This window comes from Aotus nancymaae, unplaced genomic scaffold (genome assembly GCF_030222135.1).
Source record: "Aotus nancymaae isolate 86718 unplaced genomic scaffold, 86718_ANA_hifiasm-v0.15.2.pri h1tg000016l, whole genome shotgun sequence".
NCBI lineage: Eukaryota > Metazoa > Chordata > Mammalia > Primates > Aotidae > Aotus > Aotus nancymaae.
In genome coordinates, this window is record NW_026988428.1 from 7913389 (window position 1) to 7930498 (window position 17110).

Here is a 17110-nt window from a genome sequence, read left to right on the forward strand (position 1 = left end):
GTATAATAGGTAACTATTATTCTTCATTCTTACTATTGATTTCTTATTCTGTGTTATAGAAGAGAAATGTGTAGAAATAGTTCAGGTCTTGATTTTATTTTAAGAGAAGGATGCCATTGGAAATCAGGAATATAATAAAATAATATAACTGGCATACTTATTAGAACTTGGAGAGAATACACTTAAAAAATTATTTGTTATATGAGTTATATGATAGATAAACTAATATGTCAATGTCCAGTGTAAGGGGGAGGGGCATGGGGAGGAAATGGGAGTCTAGAGACAATGTGGATGAACTAATGTGTTAGGCCAGTCTGTGATTCTTTGTGCATTGTAGGATCCTTTCCTTTACAAAAGATTGCCCTTCCACTGCTATTCATTTCAGAACTAGTTCCAACAATGAGATCAGCCCATTTTTTGTTACTATCATTGCTCCCATTATCACCTTGAAAATAGCCTCCTTTGCCATTCTTTCAAAAGTGTTACCTGTAGATATTTTTAAGTTTTTGAGGCTTCTTTCAAAACTGCTTTAACTTCTTTGTGAACTAGTGTTAATTCATAAAGTAGGATGTATGACCTTACTTTTCTTTTGAGAATTAGGACTCTGAGAAAAACCTAGTGCTTTAAGTGATTATTAATAAATGAATGTCAACCAAAACTGCTTAGCCAAGGGGTATTAGCTGTAGCCAGCTGTAGCTTAACTGTTAAGATAATGTTGTTGTTGTTTTTTTTTCCTGGAGTGTCTCTTTAACTGTACAAATGAGGCTTTTAAGCTGTTTCTCAGTTTTAAGTTCTATAATATACCTTTTGATCCCTTTTAAGGTACTTCATTATATGCATGATCAGGACAGCATCAGGGTAAATTATTATGCCCATGTATGAGGGCACTTCACTACTTTCACTGTTTTAAGGGCTTTAATGCAAAAGTTGTAACAATTGTAGCTTTGTAGCAATTAGTACTTTTAGGTACTTGCTTATAAAACCTTTTCATGCAAAAGTTGCAACAATTGTAGCCTTGTAGCAATTGGTACTTTTAGGTACTTGCCTATAAAAAAGGTAAGCAGAGGGGCTGACTATATGAATAGGCACATTTCCCTCCCCCATCAGAAGCCTTTCTAAAATGAGGCAAACCATGGAGCAATTACTTAATTTCCTCCAAACTTTCTTTATATGCAACATAACTTTGAAATATATGTGCATCACATTAGCTGAAGCATGCTGTATGAAAAAGATCATGAGTGGTTATCATATGTTAAAATATTTCATGAATTTTTGGTTCCTCTGATAGATGAAATGCCATATGTAAACAAAGCTGACTTTTGCAAAAATATATTCATAGTCTATGCTATATATTCATCAATATAGAATTACTATGTATTGTTTAAAGGGAAGATTTCTTTAGTTTTCACCTTTAAATCAGTGTAGATGTATACACCTTGATGTAACTATTATTTCTGTGAAAATTAAGTATTTAGGTATTGAGAAAAATTTATTTCAATTTTTCCTTCAGCTTGTAATTATGCATACAATGTAAATTTCAGATTTCTTATGTTCATTGACCCTCTCTTCAACCAGCTAAAAGAATGCTCCCCCCATTTTTCTGGTTTCTTAAAATGTTAATTTTAAATATGTGTTTTTACATACATATTTTTATTTTTTGCTTTTCTTATTCGAGGTGAGTTGTACTAAAGGTATTCAAACACTTAAAAGTGTTACTTTTGAGTAACAAGATAGATTTTGTTAGTAACACTAACAAGATAGATCTGTTTGCTTATTTGATTTTTATTGAAAGCCTGTTGTTGAAAGCCTTGAATTTTTCATGTTTAATATTTTGACTCTAAGCATCAAAATTAAAACCCTTTAAGTGAGAAATTATCAGGGAATACTGAATTTTACAAAGTGCCAGTTGTCTGGCTGTTTTGAGTCCTTGAATTCTGTAATTCTTGATTATCTTTGGAGTCATCATTTTTTTGGGGTATGGTTATTTACTTTATTATAAAAGTGGTAGACTTTCAGATATTCACTTCTGAAAAATACAGTGGCCTTTTTTCTGTACAAAAGTATATCTTTTCTTTTTCCTTTTTTTTTTTTTTTTTTTGGTGTGTGTGTGTGTGTGATTTTAGACAGAGTCTCACTCTGTGGCCCAGGCTGGAGTGCAGAGGTACAATCTCAGCTCACTGAAACCTCTGCCTCCTGAGTTCAAGTGATTCTTCTGCTTCAGCCTCCCGAGTAGCTGGGATTACAGGTGCCCGCCACCATGCCTGGCCTGACTTAATTTTTAAATTGTTCAATCACAAAAGCAGTGTGCATTCAAGCAAAAGGAAATCAAGAACTAAATATAAATTAAATAATTTGTAAATGTTGTTACAGATTAAAGCCAAAACTGAACTATTGCTATCAGCAGAAGCAGCAAAAACTGCTCAAAGAGCCGATCTTCAGAATCATTTGGACACAGCTCAAAATGCATTACAAGATAAACAGCAGGTAGGGAAACTGATGCAATTTCATACTGTAACCCAGTGCTTTGGTAGATAAACAAATTGCAAACATGTAAAGATGATACTCCGTTTTGTATAATCTTGTGATAGACTTGCTTATCCCCCTTAATTTCTCCATGAGTTCAGAACCAGTTGAGTAGTAAAGGTGGGGGTCAGCTAGATGGAGATAAAAATACCAGCTTTGTTTTTGATAAAGCTCTACTAGTGTGCAGCTGTGGTTGGGCTTCTTGATACTGTCCTTCTCCCCTAGCCTAGATGTTGCTGTAGAGCAGAAACATTTACTCCTAACTTTTGAATTGTTGCCTCATCCCTTCCAGTGTTGATGATTGGAAGGGCAGACCTCCACACTTGTTCTTAGTAGGTAGACTGGACCATGACCCAGATGTACCTGCCACTTGGAAGCAGGAAGAGAACACTATATATTCTACCTCAGTTATAAGAGTTACTCTTCTCTTGGGAATAGGAGGAAGGGAGAAGCTGGAGGGAACACAAGAGTTACTTTTCTCAATACTCTGATAGAATAGAAGCATCCTACTCTAGGGTCAAGGTGAATGTTGCTGGTAGATTTTTCTTAGGAATTTTTAAAATTTACTTGTTATTCAGGGAGTAATATTAGTTATTGCCCCCGCACCCCTTTTTTTTTTTGAGACAGAGTTTTGCTCATGTTGCCCAGGCTGGAGTGCAATGGTGTGATCTCGGCTCACTGCAACCTTCACCTCCCAGGTTCAAGCAATTCTCCTGCCTCAACCTCTCAAGTAGCTGGATTACAGGCATGGGCCACTGCACTCAGCTAATTCTGTATTTTTAATAGAGGTGGAGTTTCATCATGTTGGTCAGGCTAGTCTCAAACTCTTGACCTCAGGTGATCCACCCACCTCAGCCACCCAAAGTGCTGGGATTATAGGCATGAGCCACTGTGCCCAGCCTTATTAGTCTATTTTATTTTTTTTAAATACAAAAGTACATCAACTTAAGAAACAGTTTTCTATATTCACCCTTTACTGCAGTCCTATTTAAATGGAATGTTTGCTCTTAAATTTGGTATATATCCTACTTTTGGTACATTGTAGATTTGGTAGTAATTTTTATTTTGTTCTTTTTGTGCAACTGGATATTCCAGATGAATTGAACAAGCCTCATGGATGTAATCACTGTAATATTTTTAAAAAATACGTCAAAAAAATGGTGCTTTGAATGTTGAAAATATTTAATTATAATATAAAAGTGTTACTTTATTATTAACCTGGCTAATATTCTGTTGTATCTTTGGTTCCTAAAAGAATTCTTCTTAAACATTGAAAAGCTATTAAACTGTTATACATAAAAACTTATTTATCTTAGACTACTTAAGAATTTAGTTCATGTCCTTTATATTGATAGGTAAGTATAGCCTCTGAAATATCATTAGACTTATCTGAGATCTTACTCCAAATATTTTTTTAAATAAAATTAGTATTTTCAATTTTACTTTGAACATTTGGGCACTACAATATACTAAACCTTACCAAAGTTTTCTTCAATTGTACTTTTCTAAAGGAGTTAAATAAGATTACTACTCAGTTGGATCAGGTCACTGCAAAGTTACAAGACAAGCAAGAACATTGCAGTCAGCTGGAAAGTCATCTTAAAGAATATAAAGAAAAATATCTCTCTTTAGAACAGAAAATTGAAGAGCTAGAAGGTCAAATTAAGGTTCGTATAAAAGAAGTTGAATTTAGTCATATTTTCTACTTCAGCAGCAGTGGAATCTCATGACCTACATGGAATCAAAGATTTTTAATTAACAAAGAAAGGTGAAGTTGTGGTATAAAATGTTTAAATAATTACTTGTAATTTTTCATGTCTTAATTTTGAATTCTAATCTTTATTTTTAATTTCTTTCTTAATGAGTGTCTTTTATAAATGACAGTCAACATATATACTGATTCCATTGTAATGTGTTACTTTTTCCAAAGACAACTAACCAGGAATCTACTCTACAATTACAAGGAACTTACCAATTTTTTGTTGTGAAGTCTCTTCTAATCCTTCATTCTTCCATCTCCTACCAACTTATTCCAATATCACATTTCAGATATGGTAGCCTTTTTCCTTTTTAAAACTTCATACCCTTTGAATTTTGCCTCTAATTTAATAACACATTGAGACCATGGTAAACTGCATCTTACTTTAACAAAACTCCAAATGAATGATTTACTGAAGAGATGAAATGATTAGACATCTCAGAAGGATTTGACCTCAGTTTTTTGTCCTTTAAACTAGAACCACTTGCTTCTTACCTGCCTTTGGCTAAAAATAAAAAAAATAAAAATTAATTAAAAAAAAATTGAGCTACTATCAGTTAAACAGAAACTTCTCAAGTTACTATATATATGTAACTTATACTTCTACAACTAGGTGAAGCATATGTGTATGATTGTAGAGTCATGAAATGTATATATGTACATACATACCAATATAATATGGGAGAAGAATTACAATTCTGTTTATAGGTTCCTTTTTCTTTTCTTTATGGCAAATGATAATAGCAAACACAAAGTAGGCATGGTTAAAAATAACAGAAGTATTATTTTACTGAAAAGTATCTAATGAGAATTCTATTTGGGTACCTTTTAAAAAATAGTGGTTATTTAGAACTGTTTATTGTGATGATCAGCTCTAATATTTTGTAATTATCATTTTATGGAGTATATTATATTTTTTATATAGACATGCAGAATAGCTATATCAAATACCTTTTACTTAATGAATATTTTCAGTGTAGGTCAATGGTAAGGGCTACAGGTACCAATCAATTCATAAAATATTTGTTGTGCAAAATCACTACCACTGTGCAAGTATTGTGTAAGCTTTAACAAACTTAAGTTTGATGTTGTAAATTTGTAAAAATACAAACATAATTACATGTATATATATGAGATGCAAACTATATTCTGAAGAACAACAATGTTATCTAGTCCAAGAGATTAAAGAAGCAAAATGAGGAATTTAATTGGCTTTATATTTTGGATCAATAGGTGTAAATGAGAAGGAGTATATGAGAACTTCATTTTAGTTTTAAATATCTTGTAATTACATCAGTGTTTTTAACTATGACTATAAAAAATAATATATTTTAAGTGAGTACATGAGTGAACCTGTTAACTTATTTTTTCATGCTTGAGTTAACAACTTTTATGGAGGTAATAACTATTTATGTTTCTTTTAAGTTGATTCTTTTATTCAGAATTGGGTTTTTTTTTTGGTTGGTTGTTTATTTGTTTGTTTGAGGTAGAGTCTCCTTCTGTTTCTCAGGCTGGAGTGGAGTGGTGTAGTCTCAGCTCACTGCAACCTCTGCCTCCCAAGTTCAAGCCATTCTTTTGCCTCAGCCTCCCGAGTAGCTGGGACTACAGGTGTGGACTACCATGCCCAGCTAATTTTTGTATTTGTATTTTTTTTTTTAAGTAGAGATAGGATTTCACCATGTTGGCCAGACTGGTATCGAACTCCTGACCTCAAGTCATCTGCCCGCCTCTGCCTCCCAAGGTGCTGGGATTACAGGCGTGAACCACTGTGCCCAGACAGGAATTAATTTTAAACACCAGCACTTAGCGGGTGCCTATTATGTATAAAGCCTTCTGCTGGGTCTTCTGAAAGATTTTAAAATAAATAACCTCCTTAGTAATGGTTTATATTATAATAAATATTTAATGTTTATTTTTGTGTATTTCACACCTATTTGAATATAAACCAGAATGTTATAATAATTAATAATGGATTGCTAATTACTAATATTAAAATGGCTGCCATACCATATTTCTTCCATAGAAACTAGAAGCTGATAGTCTCGAAATTAAAGCAAGCAAGGAGCAGGCTTTGCAAGATCTACAACAGCAAAGACAGCTGAACACAGATTTAGAGCTTAGAGCCACAGAATTGAGTAAACAACTTGAAATGGAGAAAGAAATGTAAGCTAAACCATTTTACTTATAAATTAAGGGAAAAGGTTATAAACTAAATATTGAAATTTCCTTCAGATTTAAATTTTGCTATCATAGTGCTTAAAGATTTATTAAATATTTATTTTGTGTTGATTTTATAAATTGCTGATGTTAATATGAATGAAAAAATAAAGCCATCATAATATGGTAAAACTTCACTACAAAGGACTGAAAACTTAGTTTTACAAACTTTGGGTCATGTGTTTTCAACAATGATAAGCTGCTCATTTCTCTGGGGTAAACCAATTATTTTGAAGTGTTTGCAAATTTGAATAAATTAATGTAAAATTTAAAAATTCAGGAGTATTTATGTAGTACTCAAAAGTAGTTAGACTTCTAGCTATACCAAGCAGGGAATGTATTCTTTCTCATAAGAAGTGATCTTGTCAGCCTGGGTAGCATAGCAAGATTGCTTGAGCCCAGAAGGTCAAAGCTGTCACACCACTGCACTCCAGCCTGGGCGAAAAAGTGATACTTTGTCTCACAAAAAAAATGACCTCAGCTATGTGATGCATTCTGGCAGATTGTCTATGTTTATAAAAACAAAGTAAACAGAAATGTCAGCGTACTTCTTGTTTTTGTTATTGAGGTGAAATTCACACATAGTTAAATGCAGAGATTTTACATATGTACTTTGAGTTTTAATAAGTATGTATTCTGTGTATCTATGCATCTAGCCACAGCCCCATATAGGACATTGTCATCACTCCTGGAGTTTTTTCACTTGCCCTTCTAGTCAATACCTTCCTTATCCTTTTCCTGTAGACAACCACATGGTACCCTGACACCAGTATCATGGTATTGGTACCTAATATCATATTACCTAATATAATATAGTTATGATATTGAAAATCATAAATGTAGCTAAGTTTGTGTGGTGTAACACACAAAAATAACCATAAAAAAATTTTAATATACCATAAGATGGTATATTTTAAATGTAGCTTCGACTTTATTATTTTTCAAGATTGTCTTGACTCTTGTAAGTTCGTTGCTTTTCCATATACATTTTATATTAACTTGTCCATTTCTACAAATAAAGCTGTTGGATTTTGATTAGAATTGCAATCAAATTGTAAATCAATTTGGGGAGAAGTGACATCTTAACAACACTGAATCTTCTAATACACAAACATATGTCTTTATCTACTTGGGCCTTCTTTAATTTCTTTAAGTAGTATTTTTTTTTTATTGCACTTTAGATTCTGGGGTACATGTGCAAAACATGCAGGATTGTTGCATAGGTACATACATGGTAATGTGGTTTGCTGCCTCCATCCCTCCATCACCTCTATCTGGCATTTCTCTCCCTGTTATCCCTCCCCAACCTCATACCTGCTACTGCCCATCTCCTATTCTCCACCAACAGACCCTAGTGTGTGATGCTCCCCTCCCTGTGTCTATGAGTTCTCATTGTTCAACACCCACCTATGAGTGAGAACATGTGGTGTTTGTTTTTCTGTTCTTGTGTCAGTTTGCTGAGAATGATGGTTTCCAGATTCATCCATGTCCCTGGAAAGGACATGAACTCATCATTTTTTATGGCTGCATAGTATTCCATGGTGTGTATGTGCCACATTTTCCTTGTCCAGTCTGTCATCGTTAGGCATTTGGGTTGGTTCCAGGTTTTTGCTGGAAAAATTGTAAACAGTGCCACATGCATGTGTCTTTATAATAGAATGATTTATAATCCTTTAGATATATACCCAGTAATGAGATTTCTGGGTCAAATGGAATTTCTATTTCTAGGTCCTTGAGGAATTGCTACACTGTCTTCCACAATGGTTGAACTAATTTACACTCCCACCAACAGTGTAAAAGTGTTCCTATTTCTCCATATTCTTGCCAGCATCTGTTGTCTCCAGATTTTTTAATGATTGCCATTCTAACCAGCGTGAGATGATATCTCAATGTGGTTTTGATTTGCATTTCTCTAATGACCAGTGATGATGAGCATTTTTTCGTGTTTGTTGGCCTTATAAATGTCTTCTTTTGAAAAGTGTCTATTCATGTCCTTCACCTAATTTTGAATGGGTTTGTTTTTTTCTTGTAAATCTGTTTTAGTTCTTTGTAGATTTTGAATATTAACCGTTTGTCAGATGGGCAGATTGCAAAAAGTTTTTCCCATTCTATTGGTTGCTGGTTCACTCTAATGATTCTTTCTTTTGCTGTGCAGAAGCTCTGGAGTTTAATTAGATCCCATTTGTCTATTTTGGCTTTTGTTGCCAATGCTTTTGGTGTTTTAGTCATGAAGTCCTTGTCTATGTCTATGTCCTGAATGATTTTGCCTAGGTTTTCTTCTAGGGTTTTTATGGTGTTAGGCCTTATGTTTAAGTCTTTAATCCATCTGGAGTTAATTTTAGGGTAAGGTGTCAGAAAGGGGTCCAGTTTCTGCTTTCTGCACATGGCTAGCCAGTTTTCCCAACACCATTTATTAAACAGGGAATCTTTTCCCCATTGCTTGTTTTTGTCAGGTTTGTCAAAGACCAGATGGTTGTAGATGTGTGGCATTGCTTCTGAGGCCTCTGTTTTGTTCCATTGGTTTATATCTCTATTTTGGTACCAGCACCATGCTGTTTTGATTACTGTAGCCTTGTAGTATAGTTTGAAATCAGGTAGCAGGATGCCTCCAGCTTTGTTCTTTTTGCTTAGAATTATCTTGGCTACGTGGGCTCTCTTGTGGTTCCATATGAAGTTTAAGGCGGTTTTTTTCTGGTTCTGTGAAGAGGGTCATAGGTAGCTTGATGGGGATACTGCTGAATCTATAAATTACTTTGGGCAGTATGGTCATTTTCACAATATTGATTCTTCCTAACCATGAACATGGAATGTTTCTCTGTTTGTGTCCTCTCTTATTTCGTTGAGCAGTGGTTTGTAGTTCTCCTTGAAGAGGTCCTTTACATCCTTTGTTAGTTGTATTCCTAGGTATTTTATTCTCTTTGTAGCAATTGTGAATGGCAGTTCATTCTCGATTTGTCTCTCTTTAAGTCTGTTATTGGTGCATAGGAATACTTGTGATTTTTGCACATTGATTTTTTATCCTGAGACTTTGCTGAAGTTGCTTATCAGTTTAAGGAGATTTTGGACTGAGATGATGGGGTCTTCTAAATATACAATTATGTCATCTGCAAATAGAGACAATTTGACTTCCTCCTTTCCTAATTGAATACCCTTTATTTTTTTTCTTGCCTGATTGCTCTGGCTAGAACTTCCAATACTATATTAAATAGGAGTGGTAAGAGAGGGCATCCTTGTCTAGTGCCAGATTTCAAAGGGAATGCTTCTAGTTTTTGCCCATTCCGTATGATATTGGCTGTGGGTTTGTCGTAAATAGCTTTTATTAATTTGAGATACAATCTGTCGATACCTAGTTTATTGAGGGTTTTTAGCATAAAGGGCTGTTGAATTTTGTTGAAGGCCTTCTCTGCATCTATTGAGATAATCATGTAATTTTTGTCTTTGGTTCTGTTTATGTGATGGATTACATTTATAGACTTGCGTACGTTGAACCGGCCTTGCATCCCTGGGATGAAGCCTACTTGATAGTGATGGATAAGCTTTTTGAAGTGCTGGTGCAATTGGTTTGCCAGTATTTATTGAAGATTTTTGCATCAACGTGCTTCATGGATTTTGGCCTGAAGTTTTCTTTTTTTGTTGCGTTTCTGCCAGGTTTTGGTATCAGGATGATGTTGGTCTCATAAAATGATTTGGGAAGAATTCCCTTTTTGGATTGTTTGGTATAGTTTCAGAAGGAGTGGTATCAGCTCCTCTTTGTATGTCTGGTAGAATTCGGCTGTGAACCCATCTGGACCTGGGCTTTTTTTGGTTGGTAGGCTATTAATTGCTGCCTCAACTTCAGACGTTGTTATTGGTCTATTCAGGGTTTTGACTTCTTCCTGGTTTAGGCTTGGGAGGGTGCAAGTGTCCAGGAATATATCCATTTCTTCCAGGTTTACTGATTTGTGTGCATAGAGTTGTTTGTAGTAATCTCTGATGGTAATTTTCATTTCTGTGGAATCAGTGGTGATATCCCCTTTATCATTTTTCATTGCATCTATTTGATTCTTCTCTCTTTTCTTTTTTATTAATCTGGCTAGCAGTCTGTCTATTTTGTTGATCTTTTCAAAAAACCAGCTCCTGGATTTATTGATTTTTTGAGGGTTTCTTTGTGTCTCTATCTCCTTCAGTTCTGCTCTGATCTTAGTTATTTCTTGTCTTCTGCTACCTTGTGAGTTTTTTTGATCTTGCTCCTCTAGGTCTTTCAATTTTGATGATAGGGTGTCAATTTTCAATCTTTCCTTGCTTCTCATGTGGGCATTTATGGCTATAAATTTTCCTCTAGACACTGCTTTAAATGTGTCCCAGAGATTTTGGTATATTTTGTCTTCATTCTCGGTTTCAAAGACCATCTTTATTTCTGTCTTCATTTCGTTGTTTATCCAGTCAACATTCAAGAGCCAGTTGTTCAGTTTCCATGCAGTTGTGGGGTTCTGAGTTAGTTTCTGAATCCTGAGTTCTAATTTGGTTGCACTGTTGTCTGAGAGACTGTTTGTTATGATTTCCATTCTTTTGCATTTGCTGAAGAGTGATTTACTTCCAATTATGTGGTCAATTTTAGAGTAGGTGTGATGTGGTACTGAGAAGAATGTATATTCTGTGGATTTGGGGTGTAGAGTTCTGTATATGTCTATTAGGTTTGCTTGGTCCAGATCTGAGTTCAAGTCCTGGATATCCTTGTTAACTTTCTGTCTTGTTGATATGTCTAATATTGACAGTGGAATGTTAAAGTCTCCCAGTATTATTGTGTGGGAGTCTAAGTCTCTTTGTAGGTCGTTAAGAACTTGCTTTATGTATCTGGGTGCTCCTGTATTGGGTGCATTTATATTTAGGATCATTAGCTCTTCTTGTTGCATCAATTCTTTTACCATTTTGTAATGCCCTTCTTTATCTCTTTGGATCTTTGTTGGTTTAAAGTCTATTTTATCAGAGACTGGGATTGCAACTCCTGCTTTTTTTTGCTCTCCATTTGTTTGGTAATCTTCCTCCATCCCTTCATTTTGAGCCTTTATGTGTCCTTGCACATGAGATGGGTTTCCTGAATACAGCACACTGATGGGTTTTGACTTTGTCCAATTTGCCAGTCTGTGTCTTTTGATTGGGGCATTTACCCCATTTACATTTAAGGTTAATATTGTTATGTGTGAATTTGATCCTGCCATTTTGATGCTAGCTGGTTGTTTTGCCCGTTCATTAACCCAGTTTCTCCATTGTGTCGGTGCTTTTTACCATTTGGTACATTTTTGGAGTGGCTGGTACTGGTTGTTCCTTTCCATGTTTAGTGCTTCCTTCAGGAGCTCTTGTAAAGCAGGCCTGGTGGTAATGAAATCTCTCAGCAATTGCTTGTTCGTAAAGGATTTTATTTCTCCTTTGCTTATGAAGCTTAGTTTGGCTGGATATGAAATTCTAGGTTGAAAGTTCTTTTCTTTAAGGATGTTTAATATTGGTCCCCGCTTTCTTCTGGCTTGTATGGTTTCTGCCGAGAGATCTGCTGTGAGTCTGATGGGCTTCCCTTTGTGGGTAACCTAACCTTTTTCTCTGGCTGCACTTAGCATTTTCTCCTTCATTTCAACCCTGGTGAATCTGACAATTATGTGCCTTGGGGTTGCTCTTCTTGAGGAATATCTTTGTGGTGTTCTCTGTATTTCCTGAACTTGAATATTGGCCTGTCTTGCTAGGTTGGGGAAGTTGTCCTGGATAATATCCTGAAGAGTGTTTTCCAGCTTGGATTCATTGTCTCCATCACATTCAGGTACACCTATCAAATGTAGATTAGGTCTTTTCACATAATCCCATATTTCTTGGAGGCTTTGTTCATTTCTTTTCAATCTTTTTTTCTTTAATCTTGCCTTCTCGTTTTGTTTAATTGAGTTGATCTTCAATCTCTGATACCCTTTCTTCTGCTTGGTCGATTCAGCTATTGAAACTTGTGTATGCTTCGCGAAGTTCTTGTATTGTGTTTTTCAGCTCCATTAAGTCATTTATGTTCTTCTCTAAGCTGTTTATTCTTGTTAGCATTTCATCAAACCTTTTTTCAAGGTTCTTAGTTTCTTTGCATTGGGTTAGAACATGTTCTTTTAGCTCAGAGAAGTTTGTTTTTACCCACCTTCTGAAGCCTGTTTCTGTCAATTCATCAGACTCATTCTCCAACCAGCTTTGTTCCTTTGCTGGTGATGAGTTGTGATCCCTTGGAGGAGGAGAGCCATTCTGGTTTTGGGTGTTTTCATCCTTTTTGTGCTGGTTTCTTCCCATCTTTGTGGATTTATCTACCTGTGGTCTTTGTAGTTGTTGACTTTCAGATTGGGTCTCTGAGTGGACGTCCTTTTTGTTGATGTAGTTATTTCTTTCTGTTTTTTAGTTTTCCTTCTAACATTCAGGTCCCTCTGCTGTAGGACTGCTGGAGGTCCACTCCAGACCCTGCTTGTCTGGGGGTCACCTGCGGCGGCTACAGAAGAGTAAGGGTTGCTGCCAGTTTCTTCTTCTGCTATCTTCGTCCCAGAAGGATACCCACCAGATGTCAGCCTGAGCTCTCCTTTATGAGATGGCTCTTTGGATCTACGGAGGTCAGGGAGCTGCTTGAGGAGTCAGTCTGTCCCTTATAGGAGCTCAAGTGCTGATGTGTGAGCTCTGTTGTTCTGTTCAGAGCTGCTGGGCAGATACATTTAAGTCTGCTGCAGCAGAACTCATAACTGCCTTTTTTCTCAGGTGCTCTGTCCTGGGAAGGTGGGGCTTTATTTATAAGTTTCTGAACTGCTCCTGCCTTTTTTCAGAGCTGCCCTGCCCAGCAAGGAGGTAGCCTAGTCACAGTCTGCCAGCAGAGGCATTGCTGAGCTTTCGAGGGCTCTGCCCAGCTGCTGTGTGAACTTCCTTGTGGTTTCGTTTATAGAGGTATAGTTAGAACTGCCTCAGTAATGGCGGTCTGCCTCAGTAACGGCAGACTGCCTCGGTAGTGGCGGACGCCCTTCCCCCAACAGAGCTGGACCGTCCCAGGTCCAGCTGTGCTTGCTTGGAAACTCTCAATCCAGAGCATGTCAGATTGCTGGCCTTTGTGGAGGTGGGACCTGCCGAGCCAGATCACCTGGCTCTCTGTTTCAGCCCCCTTTTTTCAGTTGAATGGGCGGCTCTGTCTCCCAGGTGTTCCAGGCACCAGTTGAAATGGCCGCCCAGATTTGTGTGAGTTTTTGTGTGGAGACTTGCTGCGCTGGCTGAAACAGCCGTGTTGAAAGCTTGTGGTGCTTTTCATCCCAGGAATCTCCTGGTCTGTGGGCAGTAATAACTCATTTGGAAATGCGGTGTTCACTCACCCTCTGCATTGTTCTCTCTGGGACCTGTACTCCAGAGCTTGTACCTATTTGGCCATCTTGCATCCACCTCTGTAGTATTTTAAGTAGTATTTTTACCATAGACATCTTGTTCATCTTTTGTTAAATTTATTCCTGAGTATTTTTCAATGCAATTATAAATTGTTATTTAATTTTCCGCTTCCTTGTGACTAGTATAAAAATACAATTTTTTATATTGACTTTCTCCCTTTAACCTTGCTCAATTTACTTTTTAGTTTTAGTAGTTGTTTGTAGAGTTCTTGACGTTTTCTAATTAGAAAATGATGTTATCTGCGAATAGAGACAAATTTACTTCTTCCTTTCCAACTTATAGGCCTTTTATGCCTTTTTCTCGCTGGTTGGGACATCCAGCAAAATTTTGAATATAAATAGTAATAGCAAACATCTTTGCATTGTTTCTAATCTTAGGCAGGAAATATTAACTGTTTCATCATTGCGTTTGAGGTTAGCTTTAGGTTTTTCTGAGATTCCCTTTATCAGATTGAGGACATTACCTTTGATACCTAGTTATAAAAAAAAAAAAATTATTGGCCTTGTGGCTCACGCCTGTAATCCCAGAACTTTGGGAGGCGGGCCGATCACCTGAGGTCAGGAGTTCGAGACCAGCCTGGCCAGCATGCCCATCTCTAATAAAAATACAAAAATCAGCTAGGAGTGGTGGCATGCACCTGTAATCCAGCTATTTGGGAGGCTGAGGTACGGGAATCGCTTGAACCTGGGAGGTGGAGATTGCGGTGAGCTGAGATTGCACCACTGCACTCCAGGGCCACTGTACTCCAGCCTGGGTGACAGAGCGAAACTCTGTCTCAAAAAAAATTGTTGTGCTTGGATTGAATTTTATCAACTTCTTTTTTCTGTATCTATTGATATAATCATATGGATTTTCTCTTTTATTCTGTTAATATGGTCAATTACATTGATTTACTATTAAAACAACCTTGCTTTTCTGGGATAAATTCACTTGACCATGCTATATTACCTTTTTATATATTACTGTTTTTGATTTGATAGTACTTTGTTAAAAATTTTTCATATATTTATGAGGGATATTGATCTGTAGTATTCCTTTAATATCATTGTCAGATTTTGATATCAGAGTTATAGTGGCCTTAAAAAGGAATTGAGAAGTATTTCCTCATCTTCTTTCTGAAATAGTTTGTATGGAATGGATATCATTTGTTTCTTAAATGTTTGATAGAATTCACTAGTGAACCAGCTAGGCTTGGAGTTCTCTTTCTGGGTTGTTTCCTTTGTGGTTCAATTCTTTTAATAGATAGAGAGCTATTCTGATTTTCTGACTTTTTTTTTTCTTGAGTCAGTTTTGGTAATTTGTGTCTTTCAGAAATGTGTTCATTTCCTCTAAACTTCAAATTTATTGGCATAATGTTGTTCATAATAATATACTTTTAAAGTCTGTAGGATCTGTGGTAGTTTTCCTCCTTTATTCTTAATATTGGTAATTTGTCTTTTTAAAAATCAATTTAATTAGAGATTTATTAGTTTTATCAGACTTTTGTAAAAGCTTTTGATTTAATTGATTTTGTCAATTTTTTATGTTATTTATTTCTCCTCTTTGTTGTTTCAATCTTTAGACTTTGTGTTTACTTTGCTTTTTAAAACAGCTTTTAAATATGAAAGCTTCTCTGTGTCTGTCTACATTTTGTAGTGTCTGTTTCTTTTCTTCAGTTACTCACCCATTTTTCACTTGTCAATGTGAGATGTAAGATTTATGCAGATGGTAGTATTAAGTCTTATTCTAATAAAATCAGCGTATTATGACAGTTTTGCCACAGATGGAACAAATTATCTTGAAGGAGGGTATCTTTTTTCCAATTTGCACTGAAGTGCTCAATGGATTCATGGCAGCTCTGAGTATAAGGATGGATTGGTTTAGAAGATATTGAGACCTATAAGATTTATTGGTTTATGAAGTTTCAAATGTCTCTGGTGGCAGAATGGGTATGTGCTTCTGAACATATATAGCTATAAATGTGCTGAGCTGCAGCATCATTCCTTCACTCCCAAGGTAGAATTAATCTCTTGCCCAGCTTATCCTTGATGTTGATGCTGAATTTGGGTCCCGCCATGATGAGATCTTCAGTAAGCACATCACTCACCAGAATTTTTTTGGATAAAAATCAGTTCCACCCCAATTATTTGGATGTCTTCATATGGCTGGTTATATTTTAGTACATGTTGTCTTTAAACATCAAATCAGCTACTCTGAATGAATTGATGGACTTGACTTGTGTCAAGGGGATGAGGGCTCTTGACTGTTCCAGTAGTAAAGGTGGAGACTAAAAGCCTGAGAAAAGTCTTCTTCAGGAAGATGAAATAAAACCTGTCAGAGTTGATGATGAACTTGTTTCACATCTTCATGGTTTTCATCCTTGTTTGGAGATATTATGGTGAAAATATTCTCATTTTCATATCTACTAAATTGTGTCCTGATACGTTGAATCAGAGGATATAGAAGTGTATCATGTGCATCAGGTAGCATTCCTTCTCACTGCAGTTTCCAGTGCCTAGATATTTGAGGAGCATATCTGATCCATTATATTACCGACCAAATGGTTCATCATTATCTCTAGAATCCAGTCATCAGTCCATGAAGATCACCTCTGATACAGTTTTTGTTCTCTTCCCCCAAAACCCTGCAGGCCCAGTGGTTCTTTCTGTTTCCAATGGGCCCAGTGGAAATGGGCCCATTTTCATTCTGTGTTCTAATATCATGGTTAAGAATTCACTCACAAGGCTCCCACATCCTATTGGGGTAGGAAAACCTTTAATACCAAGATCTTTTTTGTCTATGTACTTTGTGCATACATTTCTCCTCTGGGGTGTTCTCACATTTCTGGAGTACTACCTAGGCAAGGAAGGCTGGAGTCCCTTCTGCTCTTATATCAGATAAACATATTGGGACTTTGATTAAAGCCCACCTATGAGCCCAGGGCTCAGCCCAAATAACAGGATGCAGGGCCCCCTTTTGAGGGCCCACTTAAATTTATTCACCCAACTTTTCCCTCCTATCTTACAATGTATTTTCTGATTTCCTTTGTGATTTCTTCTTTGATGCATAGATTATAAGTAGATTTACTTTCCAATTATTGAGGCTCTCCTAGATATATTATTGTTACTGATGTCTAATTTAATTCTCTTGTGGTCAGAGAACATTCTTGGTAAAATTCAAACAAACATTTGAAACTAAGTCTTATTTAAGCCCCAGCATATG

General features: G+C 36.2%; 1 protein-coding gene across 1 annotated transcript in view; it reads left to right on the forward strand.

Moving 5' to 3' along the window:
• The window catches only part of EEA1 (early endosome antigen 1), a 158180-nt gene that overhangs the window by 111189 nt on the left and 29881 nt on the right, over window positions 1-17110 (forward strand). Inside the window, exons 16-18 of the mRNA XM_021675624.2 lie at window positions 2371-2484; window positions 4035-4190; window positions 6306-6445. Coding sequence (XP_021531299.2) covers window positions 2371-2484; window positions 4035-4190; window positions 6306-6445 — 410 coding nt within the window. The remainder of the gene's footprint in view (window positions 1-2370; window positions 2485-4034; window positions 4191-6305; window positions 6446-17110) is intronic.